The 17,127-nt window shown below is 31.9% G+C and overlaps 1 protein-coding gene across 1 annotated transcript; it reads left to right on the top strand.

The window, feature by feature from the left end:
* The first annotated feature begins 1,896 nt into the window (after window positions 1-1,896).
* LOC145327948 (uncharacterized) lies at window positions 1,897-12,988 on the top strand. Its single transcript, XM_080171472.1, has 14 exons — window positions 1,897-1,928; window positions 3,583-3,634; window positions 5,002-5,111; window positions 5,490-5,516; window positions 5,822-5,863; window positions 6,639-6,667; window positions 7,010-7,059; window positions 8,795-8,867; window positions 9,205-9,261; window positions 9,637-9,680; window positions 9,779-9,815; window positions 10,384-10,430; window positions 12,320-12,368; window positions 12,855-12,988. Exons 1-14 carry the CDS (start codon window positions 1,898-1,900, stop codon window positions 12,939-12,941), a joined length of 735 nt encoding a protein of 244 aa, XP_080027598.1. The 5' UTR covers window position 1,897; the 3' UTR covers window positions 12,942-12,988.
* Window positions 12,989-17,127: the final 4,139 nt, after the last annotated feature.

Consider the following 17,127-nt stretch of genomic DNA (forward strand, 5'->3'; position numbering starts at 1 on the left):
TTCAAAAAATCTCGTTCCTAGCCTGAGAAAATCTAAAAAACCTCTAAAAATTGGACAATTCTCAATAAACCTTAAAAAATTGTGGTTTTTTAGTGATTTCTAAAGCTAAAACGAGATATTTTGAAACGGACAAAAGTTCCTGATTCAGCTCCTCAAGGCCTTTCCAGGGAGCACCATGAAGGCATAGTTCTGATTCAAAAAAAATTTTGAATGTCGTCTTTGCATACTAATAAGTAACGAATTATATTTTTAAGTGGTCGTGTTCTAAAACTCAATTTTTTTAAATTCTTTTTCGGTCAGAAATGTTTGTAAGGTTAATTTTATCTGTTGCATATCCCCGCTTTGTCTAATTCCGATATGAACCCGCCCTAATAGACATGGATGAATTGCAAGATGGATAGATGGATTTCAAAATTGATTAGACTGGTTCTTTTTAGTTTATAAATATTAAACGCAGAATTTGTATGTTTGTTTTTTGGGCATCTATTAATATTTTTGTGCTTCTCTACTTGTGAATGTTACCATCCTTGTTAAATTACTAATTTATTAATACACTAGCGGCTGCTCCCCTAGCATCTAGGAGCTCTAAATTCGAAAGGATATGGAAGGGCAGAAAAATAGGTTAAAACCATACAAAGACTTAGTTATAAAAATAAAAAAATAGCCTAAAACCATCTAAGGGCCAATACGAAACTTCCCTCTAAGGGAGAACCATATCGGTTCAGTGGTTAGCGAGATCCTTCGCTACAGACAAAAAAGGTTAGTACTTTATATAATAGGATGGAAAGACAGATAAATAGATAGATAGATTATTTCTTTTTAGCTTCTAACAATTATAATGTGTTAAATTAACTGCAATGCTTTAAAAATTTGGTACTTTTACACAAAATGCTGGTTAAGCACTAATAGACCTTATTGAAATATTTATAATAATAAAAATATTAAAATAATTAAAATAAGGGGAATGAAGCAGTCTTTTCCCTTTATAAATTAGGCCTATAATCCATAGGCCTGCTATGGCCCTAAGCCTGCCTGGTATATACCTACGGTAAAAATTTACTCTACAGGGCTTCCCAGTACCCAATATAACCTAACCTAATCTAGATTAAGACACAAACAAAATATAGGGGGGGGGGGGGGGGGCAATAATTGCTCACAAGAATACTTTGTGCAAAATCATCAAAGTTTTATTAAAATTAAATTGTGAAAGTGTTGTATTTCTGTTCTAGATAATTTTTATTACATATCATTTGTGATTATATATTCCTCTAATATTGATCTTTAATCCTTTTTAATAAAGTAACAGGATCTGTGTCTGTGTGTCTGTCTTTCTGTGTGTGTATGTACTGAAGGATCCCGCAAACCGCTGAAACGATATGTTTCTCCTTTACAATGTAGCTTCTCATTGGTCCTGGGAAGGTTTATAACTATTTTGGTGAAGGGTAACACCAATCTTCCAAGAAAAATTTTACCCTTCCAAAATATTTTTTTCGCTAAATTTTTCTTTAAAAATATAAAATTAAGAAAAACTAGGTCTTCATATTCAATCCTCCCCCCTCTTTAAAGTGCTTCTAGAAGTATCTGGGGTCGTAGCTGCTATTAATATAAGCATTTGCTCAAGAAACCATTTGGTCCGTTGGTTAGTCTGTAATACTCTAGAAGACATTAAATATCTTTTTGGAAAAATGTTTTAATTAGTAATAGACTGTTTCAGTTTAATATGTTACATAAAAAAAAACACTGCTTTATTTTGATGTTAAAGTAAAACGGTGGTTTTCTGTATGTCTATATTTAGATTGATTGTGATCTGGTGTGAGGATATATACCTATTGGAAGGTTTTAAGCTATTTTAGATTATACAAAAGGGAGTTGTAATCCTTGTTTAAATTCAGATACAATGTTCCTGTGCCTTGTGGTAATATCTTTCGGTAAATGTTTGGATCTAGTGCAGTTCACGGTGAAACGATTATCTCTAAAAATCTATGGACTTTAGGGGCTTTAGCTGCCAAACGACTGAACGTACATGTCATACCCACAGAAGATGGTCTATAAATAATCTGCATAGCCACTATCCAATTATGCACAGGGAAAGCTTCACTGAAGAAAAAGCGTAAAATAAGCCTTTTTCGCGCATTTAGGTCCACTGTGAAAGAAAGACTATTCCAGATTATTCTTCTTTCTTTTGGTTAAAATTTTGTGCGAGCATAATCTATACGTTCTACCGTTTGGCCGATTACAGCCATGAAAGTTCATTGATTTTCGTAGATAATGATTACCATGAACATTTCACCGTGGATTACACAAAAATAATAGGATTTATAAAAGTAAACATCGAATTCACTTTTTAAACAGTATTTTAATGGTTTTATGTCAATATTAAAGTAAAAGAATAGAGGGGGCACAAGCTATATGTAACTCTAAGGAGTGAAGATCTTGTGCCAACTGTACACTTACATGTGTTATGCCAATGTACTTTTTAGGGTGTCTGTATATAAACCTAAACTATTTTTAATGATTATAGCCAGGAGTATATTATCAAATCTTTTTCCAGTATCTCTACGAACAAATTAATATCCAATGTATTGGAACCGGTTCTCAGCCATACTGAAAAATTATGTACAGCATTTTATTATATCCAGTTTTCTATGTAAATATGTATATAAAAATGTACAATCTTAAGATTAAAACCAGTTTTTTAGCCCATGCCTTTGTCATCTCGGGGCTAAAAAAATGGATTTCAATCTTATAATTTACATTTTTATTTCCGCGGAAAGCTGTTTATGATACGATGCGATAAGTAACTATTCTACCCCTGTAGGTTGTGCGTTTAGTACTACAGCCTATGGATGCTATGATATTTCAGTACGGTTTAGAACCGGTTCTAATCCAGCAGATATTAATCGATTTCGAGGCCATACTGGAAATCTTAATCTACTCCTGTAGGTTGTGTGTTTAGTACTTCAGCCTATGAATGCTATGATATTTCAGTACAAATTAGAACCGGTTCTAATCCAGCAGATATTTTTCGGTTTTGAAAGCCATACTGGAAATATTAATCTACTCCTGTAGGTTGTGTGTTTAGTACTTCAGCCTATGAATGCTATGATATTTCAGTACAAATTAGAACCGGTTCTAATCCAGCAGATATTTTTCGGTTTTGAAAGCCATACTGGAAATCTTAATCTACTCCTGTAGGTTGTGTGTTAAATACCTCAGCCTATGGATGCTATGATATTTTAGTATGGCTTAGAACCGGTTCTAATCCAGCGGATATTAATCGGTTTGAAAGCCATACTGGAATTCTTAATCTACTCCTGTAGGTTGTGTGTTAAATACTTCAGCCTATGGATGCTATGATATTTCAGTACGGCATTGAACCGGTTCTAATCCAGCAGATATTAATCGGTTTCGAATCCATACTGGAAATCTTAATCTACTCCTGTAGGTTGTGTGTTTAGCACTTCAGCCTATGGATGGAACCATATAGTTTCAGCGGTTAGCGAGATCCTTTAGTACACACACACACACACACACAGACAAACATCCTGTTACTTTATTATAAATCTTTGTTTACCCCTCTAGGTTGTGTGTTTAGTGCCTCAGTCTATGGATGCTACGATTTTTCTGGATACAAGTAGATTATTTTTTATTAGAGGAGCTTTTCTATATTACTGTCGGACCGTATGTCAGTCCGCCTGAATGAATAGGCAAGTTTGAATTGTCCTTTTCGAGTAAAACACTAGAGGGGCTAAATAACTGTATGTCCCCTTTTAAGGAGCTTATGCCGACTCTCAATTTTATCATTGAAAATTAACCAAACTAGTTAGCCAAGTAGCGGAAAATAATTTGCTAGCAGACGAAAAAGATCCTTGGAAAAGGTGGGCATGTAGTATATTCTATAGATCTATTATTGTCCTAACGATTTTAAACTTTTTTTTATATTTTGAATCCCGTAATAGATATTTGATTCAGAAAGCCCAGCAACTCTTTGATCGTTACCCTCCCCCCACCTTTCCTATTCTTGATATTATATTGAAATAGGTAGTTTCAGTGCTCAACAAGGCACTTTGAAGGAAAACATCAACCACATTGATATCTTATTAACATTTTATCAGGGCTCGGCAGCCGCGCGTAAGACTCATCAAAATCTTCATATTATAACTTTAAAATGCATTTGCATGTCAAAACCTTTTTCTAAACAGACAATCCATCTTTTTGAAATTTTTTGTTTGTACACAAGCGTATAGTGTCCAATAAAAAATGACGTCGGTCAATACAAATGACCAATTATAGGCCAGTATACAATTTACTATTGGTCAATTACATTGTATATATACTGGCCTATCATTTGTCATCAGTATAGTATTAATTCATCTTTTATTGGACACTATACGCAGTTTCTTTTTGAGGCTTATGTGAGACTTGTATGCCCTTATCCATCCTTCCTATTAACAATCTTTCCGTACCTGTATGGTTTTATCTAATGCCTATTATATTTTTGTCTTACTTATATGGCCTGTATGAAAACAATGTGTGAATAAACATTACTGCATAGTTCCTACCCTCTAAGAAACTGCCATATAAATGTATAAAATATTTATTCAATTAATTTATTATTGTTGTACACTTTAAAAGCAAAGCTTTTCTATGATTAGGGTCAGTCCGTCCGTACGTAACAGGTAGCTCTTTATGTTAATTAGGCATGTTAGAATAGTCCTATCGTTTTCAAACTTTGCATGAAGATGTCTATAGGAGTTAGGTACAAGTTATAAACCAAAGAAACTCTAATATCGTTACCAGAAAGTCCGAACGTCCATTTTAAACATGTTGCTTTTTAACTTTTTTTACATAAAATTTTTATGTGATAAAATTATCCGATTAGTCTGAATTTTGGAATACTGATTTCTAGGACAACAAAGCATATTGTTATAAGCGAAGCATCTCTATAATCAAGTCCTAAAAATGTAAGTCCTTAAACAATTTCCTTTATTTACATTTTAGGAGCTGCGGACGTGCAGTTTCAGACCTGTGTGAGAAAGCCCCGGAGGGGAGGGCCAGAACAACATGTCTAATCACCAGAGACATTGTCTGCAACAAATATTTCTGTAAAGGTACCAATTACAACATGGATAGAGGGCTGTTAATTACACCAGTCCCCAAAGTTTATAACACGTTTTCTTATTCAATGGCCCAACAACTTTGGGGAATTTAGTGAACATTTCAACCACTAAATGTAACCAAGAGAGGGGTAATTTTCTTTATCATTCATGGGGATGTACATAAATTTATTGGCCATTGTCTTGTCCTTTTAGATTCTTGCAATTACAAACACAATTTGTACAGGGTGTTTTTATATGTATTGCTTAATTTAAACCACTTACCAGTGACAGAAACTAATAATCAATATCTTATTTTCTTCGTTGGCTTTGGGAGAATGTATAAGAAAAAATATTTCAAACAAACATTTCATTTCATTTTTTTCCTTGCAGACAATGGAAGTAAAAAAGAAGGTTCAGGTAATTGGTTCTAAAAGTTTTATTTTCTCTCATTTGTTGGCTTAAAAACTTTGGAGACTTAAATCTTAATTAGTAGGTATAAAATAGCAGTGTCTAATTTTTTTCACTGATTTTTTAAATCTACTGAAGGGAAATAACATTAATTGAACACCTTTTTAAATATGCGCAATTTTGCAACAAATTTATATACGATTTGGTTTAGACTTATTCTAATTTATACTCTGCTTATTAAGTTTTGACACCCTACAATTGTTAATGTTTTAAAGCTTTGCTTATATGGATGTTTTCAACCCTGTTTTATCTAGAGTTTGTGATGTACCAAACTGTTAACGGAATCTTATTCCCAGGTTAAATCAAATTCAACACAAGCCCACTATTTTTTTGTGACTGTGACCTTAACACCCCCTATAGGCTGTTTTATGCGGATGATGACCCTTATGAAGGGGGTTTAGGGGGTGGACACATAGGGGAGTATCCTACCCTTATTTCTTTAGGTCTGGAGGTTGGATACACCCCCATCCTCCCTAAATTCTCTTATGTCAGGAATAAGATATAGCCAACAAGCGAAATTAATCTATTATAATATTTGGGGAGCAGATAAAAAGGTCGTCAATTCTAATAAATGTTACCCCCCCAACGACAGCTTAAAATCACATCTAGGTTTCGTGATTTTTTATCTAATTAATTTCATTGTTGGTTTTAGACATCGTGACATCGTACCTTAAGAGGCGATTTGTCGTATTTTTAAAATGGCTTTTTATAGGTTATTTTAGGTTAGGTTAGGTTATATTGGATTAGGTGATTGCCCCATAGGGTTAGGTAATTGGCCTCGCAGGGTTAGAGCTCCCCGCAGGAACTAGAAATAGGAGAAAACCTACTGTGAAAAATATGAAGAATCGCCCCTTAAGGTGCAATGTCACTAAAGGGACTATACCCGATGATTCTAAGTACTTTGTATATATCAAACTGCTTAGATTAATGAATAAATCAACTACAACCTAAAAAGATTATAGATTTTTAATGCATTTTGTTTTTGTTAGCCCCTAAGGGGCCAACCGTCAGTGCTAACCTAACTGTTAATCTTTTTCTTTCATATTAATATTCATATTTTTTGTAAATTAGATACATGCGATGATGCTTCTAAACCCATGGTAATAACTAATTTTATTTTCTAAAATTGTGGGCGGGGCGGATCTAAATTTTTGTTGATAAACCCTGCGGGGGAGTTCTAACCCTGCAGGGCTACCATACGTTCAATATAGATTGAACTAATCCCAAGAATAAGGAGACAAATAACACCAGAAAGAACAAAGCCCACCTCCTATTTATCTTTATTTTTCTTCAAAATAACTAGGGGTGGAAGGTAGGTTTCTGACTAGGTTTTTTGAGGGAAGTTGCCTATGATCCCCCTGAAGCATCCAAATTGCGCAACCCCTAGAATCTAGGAGCGCAGCCACTAGATAATATAAAAATTACTGATTTTACTTGAATAGATTATTCCACCAACAATGATGACATGTACTTCTTCTTCCGTTTATAGTAGGTAGTTATTTTCACTTTTGCCGATATCTTTTTACAAGCAAATCTACTCTATAATTTAAAATGTTCACCTGTCCGTAAGTATGTCCTTCTAGAACAGTTAGCTCTTTTTGTTAATTTAGACATGTTTTCGATTGATTTGAAACTTTTCGTAATGATTATTAAAACAGTTAAGTACAATTTAGGAAGCGTAGCAACTCTATAATTTTTAATTCTTCTTCGGTTTATAGTAGGTTTTTAGTTGTACTTTTATGGATATCTTTGTAAAAGTGAAGCATTTCTATAATTAGGGTTGTTCTGTCCATTCGTTACTGTTTGCTCTTTTTTGTTAATTTAGACATGGTAGAACTTTTCATGATGATTCCTATAACAGTGAGTATGATTTAGGAAGCGTACCAACTCTCCTATTGTTACCAGAATGTCTCAACATCCATTTAAAACATGTTGATTTCTAACCATTTTGTTATAATTGTCCTTTAAATTTCAAGCTTTGCATGATAAGTCCTATAATAGTGAGTACAATTTAGTGTAACAACTCTATAATTGTTACCAGAATGTCAGTACATCCATTTAAAATACAAAACAAAGAATAGAACTTAAATAGAGGAGATATTTCATAATTATGGGATATTAACATTATCACTGCGCTACTTATTTATATAATTATATCATTGTTTTAGTGTTTATACTTGTAACAAAGCTCTAAGTGGATCTTTATATAGAGGGGATACTACACAATTATGGGATATTAATAGTATTACTGCGCTACTTATGGATATAATTATATTATTATCTAGTGTGTATACTTGTAATAAAGCTCTAAGTGGATCTTTATATAGAGGGGATTCTTTACAATTATGGGATATTAATATTATTACTGCGCTACATATGGATATAATTATATTATTGTTTTAGTGTTTATACTTGTAATAAAGCTCTAAGTGGATCTTTATATAGAGGGGATACTTCATAATTATGAGATATTAATATTATTACTAGGCTACTTCTTAATATAATTATACCATTGTTTTAGTGTTTATACTTGTAATAAAGCTCTAAGTGGATCTTTATATAGAGGGGATACTTCATAATTATGAGATATTGATATTATTACTAGGCTACTTCTTAATATAATTATACCATTGTTTTAGTGTTTATACTTGTAATAAAGCTCTAAGTGGATCTTTATATAGAGGGGATACTTCATAATTATGAGATATTAATATTATTACTGTGCTACTTATGGATATAAATATATTATTATCTAGTGTGTATACTTGTAATAAAGCCCTAAGTGGATCTTTATATAGAGGGGATACTTCATAATTATGAGATATTAATATTATTACTACGCTACTTCTTAATATAATTTTATCATTGTTTTAGTGTTTATACTTGTAATAAAGCTCTAACATGATCTTTATATAGAGGAGATACTTCACAATTATGAGATATTAATATTATTACTGCGCTACTTATGAATATAATTATATTATTGTTTTAGTGTTTATACTTGTAATAAAGCTCTAAGTGGATATTTACATAGAGGAGATACTTCACAATTATGTGATATTAATATTATTACTACGCTACTTCTTAATATAATCATACCATTGTTTTAGTGTTTATACTTGTAATAAAGCTCTAAGTGGATCTTTATATAGAGGAGATACTTCACAATTGTGAGATATTAATATTATTACTGCGCTACTTATGAATATAATTATATTATTATTTAGTGTTTATACTTGTAATAAAGCTCTAAGTGGATCTTTATATAGAGGAGATACTTCAAAATCATGGGCTACAAAAGTAAGAATTACTTTTTATACATATATTCGTGATTGTTTTGCAGTTAATAGTTTAAAAAAAAGACTTACATTTCAATGAAATGGCATTGTGTCCAATTCTTAAAGTAATACCCTTCCAAAATAAAGATGAGATAAGATAAGATATGTAACTCTGCACACAGGGTGGAGACACTATCCTGATTAAGTATTGCATTGTTAAAATCAGCCAATAGCATCAAAAATATAAACACAGCCAAATTCATATAAAAAAACAGATAGCAACTAAAAGGTCACCACCACTTGGGTCAGGTACTTGACTATACATCTATACTTATACATTTATTGTTTATTAAAATTAGGGAGAAGGAGTAAATGCATGGATAGAATTGAAGTTTACCTCTCCAACTCTTATTAAGGTAAATTATAAAAGTAATAGGATGTTTATGTCTGTGTCTGTCTGTATAAAGGGATCTTGCTAACCTATGGACCGATAGGGTTCTTCTTTGCAGTGAAGCTTCTGATAGTTCCTAGGAATTATTTTTGAGGAACTTTTTAAAAATGAAAATAACAGATTTTATTCTTTAAATCATAAAAAAATTGTCTACAATACAATACGCTACATGATATTTCAGTATGGCTCGCAATGGTTGTAATCCAGCAGATATTATTAAGTTTCAAAGGCATACTGGAATAGATATTTATCGCATCTGCAGATATAAAAATTTACAATTATAAGATTTAGATAAGAATTATCAAATTTAGTAAATTATAACTTTTTTTTCTTTAATTAGATGGTCAGATTGATGCAAAAATATTGGGTTAACGAAAATGTCAGGTTATAGTTATTAATGATTTTATTTTTTTCTAAATTCATATTATTTGATAAAAAATTTTGTAAACCAATATTTTTTTTTTTTAATTTTAATTTTTTAGGAGAGTCAGATTTGATTTTGATGATGGAAAATATGAAGTATTTTTTTCTAGTTGCAAAGTTACTCTAATAAAATCTGAAGCTCTTTATAGTTCCTATTTAGAAGGGGGTAAATTTTAAAACTTTTGACCAAAAAAATTCCTTATGACTTCATATTAGAATGATGGACTAATCTAATATGTCGTCATTAGGGATACTTCAGTCAAAGGTACTATAAAGCTTCATAAAATTTGACTGTTTATACATCTGTATTGACTTTTAAGGAAATGTGATATTATTCTTACTTTACTGATTTTTGTAAAGTTTTCTTTAACCAATCCACTTGGTCCTTGAGTCATGCTAGAAAAGGCATTTCTGTACTGATACAAAGGTTTTGTGATTATCTATTTATCTTTTATATGTTAATTTTCGGCTATACTATTAGCATCTAAAAGCTCTGAGAACCAAACTTAGAAATAAGAATTGATGGCATAAAACCATTTAGGTACCTAGTACAAGTTCTCATAAAATGACTACAGACAAAAAAACCTTACTTCTTTTTTTCAATAGGATTTAACCAATAATGTGGTATTTTATTTGTTCAAATTATCTATTTCACTAAAACTAGGATGTGGATTTAGATCTGATGACTACATATGATTGGAATAATATCAGGTTAGCTTAACAGGGATCTAAAGGGATAAGACAATGGGTGATAAATTGATATAAAGTGTGTTACTTTATTTTATGTTTTATTATTATTTGGCCACAACTTGATCAAAAATGCTCACAAATCAGACCTTTTTTGACCAAAGATGCTCAAATAGTCCCTTTACAAGCCCAATCAATCAGTTTTAAGATATCTTTATATTTCAAGGAAAATTGATGAAAATACTAAAAAACTGCAAATTTAGGTGTTACCTTTTATATGCACAGATAACATAAAATCAACAGAAAAAATACTTATTTTTACTTTTCTGTCATTTTTAAAGTTTGATTCTGTTAAATTGGCTATTCTTGAAGGGATTTATGCATTGATTATACTGAAACATAATATTGGACAGAAATTAATGTATTTCAAAGAAAGAAATTTTGGAAAATAAGAAATTCGACCTCTATCACTTCAGAGGATAGCTGCAAACCTCCAGTTGACAGGATGTAGTTAAATACTTGTTAGCAATAATAATTAGCCCAAAAAGTAAAACAATTTTTTTTTTTTAATAGTGTAAAAAAATGCTAATCTAAATCTTAATTTTGGGGATGATGATCTTAAAGACCCTCTTGCTGTTGGTGATGATGACCCAGATGGTATTCAAATACATGAGCATTATGACAACTTATCTATTGAACTATGGTCCGATTTTTGTATTTGTAGCATTCTCCAATCAAGAGAAATCCCAAAACATACAATCATGGTTTTTAAATTCTCCAATTCATAAGGTAAATATAGTAGTTTTTAAAAGATGGTTATATTTCTTGTTACAACTTTTAATTGGAGGCTGCTACAAATACAAAAATTGGACCATAGTTCAATAGATGAGTTGTCATAATGCTTATGTACTTGGATACGATCAGGGTCATCATCACCACCAGTAAGAGCGTCCTTCAGATCATCATCCCCAAAATTAAGATTCAGATTATCATTTTTTTACCATATTAAAAAACTTTTTGTTTTACTTTTTGGGCTAATTATTATTGCTAACAAGTATTAAACTATATCCTGTCAACTGGAGGTTGGTAGCTGTCCTCTGAAGTGATAGAGGTCGAATTTCCTATTTTTAAATTTTCTTTCTTTGAAATACATTAATTTCTGCCCAATATTATGTTTCAGTATATTTGAATGCTTCAAGAATAGCCAATTTAACAGAATCAAACTTAAAAATGACAGAAAAGTAAAAATAAGTATTTTTTTGTTGAATTTATGGTATCTGTGCATATAAAAGGTAACACCCAAATTTGCTGTTTTTTAGTATTTTCATAAATTTTTCTTGAATTATAAAGATATCTTAAAACTGATTAATTGGGCTTGTAAAGGAACCATTTGAGTATCTATGGTCGAAAAAGGTCTGATTTGTGAGCATTTTTGACCAAGTTGTGGCCAAATAATAATAAAACATAAAATTAAGTAACACACTTTACATACGTACCCTTCTGTAGATTACTATACGTGGTTAAAAGGTTTGGACATTCAACTAAATGAACCAACCATTCAAATTCAATTGAAGTCCCCAAACTTGTAAGCTAACAAATATAAAACTTTTGGGACTAGTGTAAGATACAGCCCAATATAAGCATTGAAAAACATTGAAAAGCATTAAAAACAAAAAAACCTTGACAAACATTTAAAGCAAAAAAGCTTATGAGAACAATAAAAACATTGAAAACTAATCTCCATAGTAATTGCTAAATCTTGCTAGTGCTTGTAAAAATGTTAATGTTTCCACTATTAACAAAAAAACATTAATAATATTAATTCAAAGATTACAAAAATGGCACGAGCATAAACTCAATGTTAGGATATCCCTAAATATATCTCATTATTTCAACACAGGTTAAAATTGTAGGATGCATCGCTTTCTTCCAACAAAATCATTGAAGATAATCATTTTAGAGGTAAACTTTAGTTATTTTAGCCAGCTGCTACCATCACTTTATTAAAGTACATGAAAATATTTCATAGACATGACTTCTTAGATTTAACTAGATTTAAACACAGAAAGGCATGGCTTCTCTAAAATTAGTTTGTTCCTGATGATTCTAGCCTCTTCTTACCTCCCTCTTAAGTATTACTAGCGGCTACGGCTAGAGGCATCTAGGGACACGTAAAATGTTTTTTTTTAATCTATGTTAAAATCAGCTATTTGGGGCTAGTTATATTTTTATCCAATTGCCAAAAATATCCCCTAGTCAGCGTTTTTTATTTCTTTTTATTTTGGCGATTTCTCTTGGGAGGGTGGTGGAATCATCCCCCAAAGCAGTTATAAAACTTTCCATGATCTATGAGAAGCACCATATCGGTTCAGCGGTAATTGAGATCCCTTGGTACAAACTGACGGATAGACATCCTGTTATTTAAATTATAAGGATTTATATTTTTAGTTAGCACCATCGTCCTTGGGTAGCAATGTTGGATTTAAAGGAATTCAAATTGTGGGTTGCATGCATGTTAATGGAAATAAATATTGATTTTCTATTTGTAAATGATGAATTTAATTTGAAATAAATCTTTATTACACTAGTGGCTATTTATAATACAAAGTAGATTGATGTCTCTCCGTCCGTCCGTCTGTCCCTTAAGATCTCGATAACCACTAAACCGATTGGATTCTACTCTTTGGGATATACTCCTACTGGTCCTGTGGTGGTTTGTTTTAGGTTATTTTCTTGGGGGGTGGGATACCCACAACCCCCTGAAAAACAAAAAATCCCCCCCCCCCTCCCCAATTGTTTTAGGAAGTCAATTTAAAATGTGGTGGTCGCAGCACCAGAACTACTTCATTTTTTTTTTAGATTACCTCTTGGGGCAAAGCCCCGAGAGTCTAGGGGCGAAGCCGCTAGTATAATACAAAGCAAAACAATGTCTATGTGTCTGTCTCAAGCTTAAGATCTTTGTAACCGCCAAACTAATTTGGCCCCATTAATCATAAGCTTAAAACCAGCCCTTCAGCATCTCGAGGCTAAAAAACTGGTTTTAATCTATAAATTGTACATTTTTTCATATCCGCCGAAAGCTGTTTATAATGAGATGCGATAATTTACTATTATTTGTTTTTGAATATAGATTATTTTGAATATACATTTCAGGGACCTAAAGAGATAAAACAACGGCTGATTGATTAGTGTGAATCCCCAATGATGATACATAAAATTTCCCTCTGTAGATTACACTTAGTGGTTGAAACGTTTAGACACTTAATTAAATGAACAAACCAAACAGAATTTAAGGTAAAATATCATAAGAAAAAGCAGCTCTATAATCAAATCCTAAATTTTAAATTATGTCCTGATACAGTATCCTGTTTTACCGCAATTTTGCAAACTTTTGTTGAAATTACAAATTAATGTTCTGTTTATTATAGGAGTTACGGAAAGTGTCATGTGTGGCGTCATAAAAATCCGTCTAAATCCATTTCTGTTTTAGGGGTTTTCTTTCCCACTTCTCAACTCATCCTTCCTTTTTAGACGTATTTAGGCATATTAACCGGTTTGTGGTTGAATAATTAAACATGCTTCTTTTATGAAAAATAAAATACTTTGAGTTTCTTTTCTTTAATTGCGTCTATTTTGCTACTGTATTATGAAGAAATAAAAATATGAAGGGTGGGAACAATGGACGGTAAACTATATTAGTATCTAAAGTTTTATAGCTAAAAGACTTACTTTTCTGAAAGCTTTATTGATTGGCTCAAAACTAGAAGTGTGCAAATCTTTAAAACCAATAATTATAATCTAGAGAAGGAGTAATTAAGTGAAAAGCTAAGGTTACAAGTGGTAATTTCGTTGATTAAAACCTACGAGTAAAACAGGGAACCAGGTTATCTTTTTAAATTACTCTTATATTCCAGAGTAAAATAAAGAAATATATGGTGGGTAGCAAAAGTTTGGTCTGACCCAAATTTCTCAAGCTTTTTAGAAAAGTGTGTTTATTCAAAAATGATTGAAAAAAGAAAAATTATAAAGAACAGTTATTTTTCGCAACATATTATAAACAGCTTTCCGCGGATATAGAATGTACAATTATGAGATTAAACTCGCAGTTCCAAAAAAATACGTATACATTATGACCAGGGACTTCAAAGGATAAGACAATGGACATTATATTGATGACAACCCAGCACTTTGACAACAATTTCTATATAAAATCGGTGAAAAAAGTTTGAACATTGATTGTTCCACCCAATCATGAAGTTATAAAGTCCCCAAAGTTTTAAGTCCTTTTGTGGGAACACTTTTCTCGGTATTTCTGATTCAATTGCCAAAAATAATTGGAGTAATCATATGAAGAATATAAATATATTCAGGGAGGGAGGGGACATTGGGCAGTTTATTATACCATTCCCCAAAAGTCTTATGATAAAGTTTTCTTATATGTGGCCTGACAACCTTGGGGGCTTTTTGAATTTTGATTGGTTAGTTTATTTAGTTTAGTGTATTAACGTTTGAATTACTAATATTATAATATTTGAATTGTAATATACAGAAGGGTTAATTTTATGAAACATCATTGGGGATGTACATCAACCCACATCCAATGAATCAACACGTCTAAACTGGTCATTTAACCCTTTACAGTCGGGCCCCTTGCCGCACCTTAATCGGTCGGGGGAAGGGGGGGGGGGGGTGTTCAATGCCCCCCCTATTATCTCAGTTCCTATTAGAGCTAGAGGGCAAAAATATTTTGTGCAAGTCCCCTGTTTGATAATGAATTTCCGACCTTAAATAAGCCAGAGTCAATTTTCGCTTCCTTCACCCTTTTATTTAACAACCTTTGTTTTAGGTCCTTTTTTACTTAATAATTTCAAACGGCTGTAATTTTCTTATTTTTGAAGCTAGAAGAACAATTTTTTTTGCAGAAATTGTTTATCTTTATGTTAATTTTATATAAGAATTATCAAAATATAAATTTTAGCGGCCGCAGCTGTACTTGGCAGCCGCAGCCGGCGGGAAAAAAAACTACCTAACTGTTTCAGGAATCATTATTATGCAAAGTTAGATCGGAAAATTGTAACATAACTTACAATCAGAGCTATCCTTTACGGACAAACGGACAGTTTTTAAATAATACAAAAGCTTAGTTATAAAATTTATATACACTCTTCAAATATTTACTCTGTGTCTAAACTCACTAATTCATTTTGCAGACGATATAAAAATGTGCACATATATTCAGACTTTATGCAATAACAAAAATATGTCTTCATCTCTTGTTGGGTTAAAATATAAAAATGTGCACATATATTCAGACTTTATGCAATAACAAAAATATGTCTTCATCTCTTGTTGGGTTAAAATATAAAAATGTGCACATATATTCAGACTTTATGCAATAACAAAAATATGCCAACATATCTTGTTGGGTTAATAGAATGCAAAAAGAAATATTTCTTTTAGAAAAGATCTAATAACAAAAATATGACAATATCTATTGTTGTGTTAAAGATATGTTAAAATAATTATTCAGAAAAAAAATAGATAACAAATATAATATGGTTGTCTACAGAAAATCCTTATTTTGGGGAGTGGGTCATTTTCACCCTCCCTCCCAAATCTCAAAAAATAATATCAAACTGTACCTTTTAAGCTACTTTTTCTTGCATGCTCAAAATCCTTAGAGAGGAGAGCTTATCACCCCCTCAGGGGCTTCAGCCAATTAATTCCATTTGAAATGGCCCAAAATTTATTATTTTGTTGTTATAGAGATGGAGTAAAACTTGTTTTTTGTTGTAGTTATGGGGAAGTAGGTAAGAAGGGAAGAAAAAAGAAAAGAAATTGTGGGGAAATTTTCACTTATAATTGTTCGTAAGAATCACATTTCCTTTTCCTAATAGTACTTTTCCAATTTCCAAATGTTTACTAATACTCCAAATTAAAATGTGGAACAAAATTAATTGTCCCAACACAAGCTGTCGACTGTTTTCAATTTAGAATGAGCTAAGGAGTATCTCAGTAATAAAGGGAATAGAATTAATAATTTTTTCTGACAACTGCAAGAAAAGAATTGTTTGTAGATTAATTTCCCTTAAAGTACCCAACAGTACTGAAACTTCCTCCTAGCTTCTTTTGAAAAATGATTTTAAAACGAAAAGGAGGGGGGGTGGATGGATAGGGTTAGTTTTTTGATTGTTTGATTCTTTAGGTCAGGTTAGTTGAGGTTATATTGGGCACAGGATGTCCTAGGTTTACCAATCAGCCATGAGGCGTCATAAAAATGAGGAATTACCCATTTTTTTTTTAGGGATTTTCTTTCCCACTTCTACTCTCATTCCTAATTTTTTTGACGTCACATCGCTGATTTTTATAAGACACTTTGTAAAGCTTCTTTGGACCCCCCTACCGATTATTTTTTTGCTGTGACACTATCCCCTCCCTGGGGACATCCAGACCAAAACAAATTAAATTTGTTTCTAATCCTAGTGATGGTTACCGTTTCAGTAAGAATATTTCATTTAATCAGGGACATTAGGCCGTTTATCACTCTGGTCCCCAAAGTCTTGTAATAACGTTTTCTTAAACGTTGGCTTAACAACCTGGGAGACTTTAATTGAATTTGAAACATTATTTGAGGATAATCGATTTCAGGAACATTTTACCGTGAACATCACAATATCCCTTTTTAATCCTTATAGTAAAGTAACAGGATTTTTGTCTGTGT

The sequence above is a fragment of the Acartia tonsa genome, chromosome 9 (assembly GCF_053477335.1).
Source record: "Acartia tonsa isolate MP-2025a chromosome 9, ASM5347733v1, whole genome shotgun sequence".
Lineage (NCBI taxonomy): Eukaryota > Metazoa > Arthropoda > Copepoda > Calanoida > Acartiidae > Acartia > Acartia tonsa.

Bases quoted from the DNA above. Each gene is read 5' to 3' on its own strand.
- LOC145327948 (XM_080171472.1), top strand. From the start codon at position 1,898: ATGTTCCTGTGCCTTGTGGTAATATCTTTCG. The intron at 9,816-10,383 runs GTATTTTTTTCT...CACTAAAACTAG, and splicing joins TTGATGATGGAAAATATGAA to GATGTGGATTTAGATCTGAT. The intron at 12,369-12,854 runs GTAAACTTTAGT...TTATATTTTTAG, and splicing joins TGAAGATAATCATTTTAGAG to TTAGCACCATCGTCCTTGGG.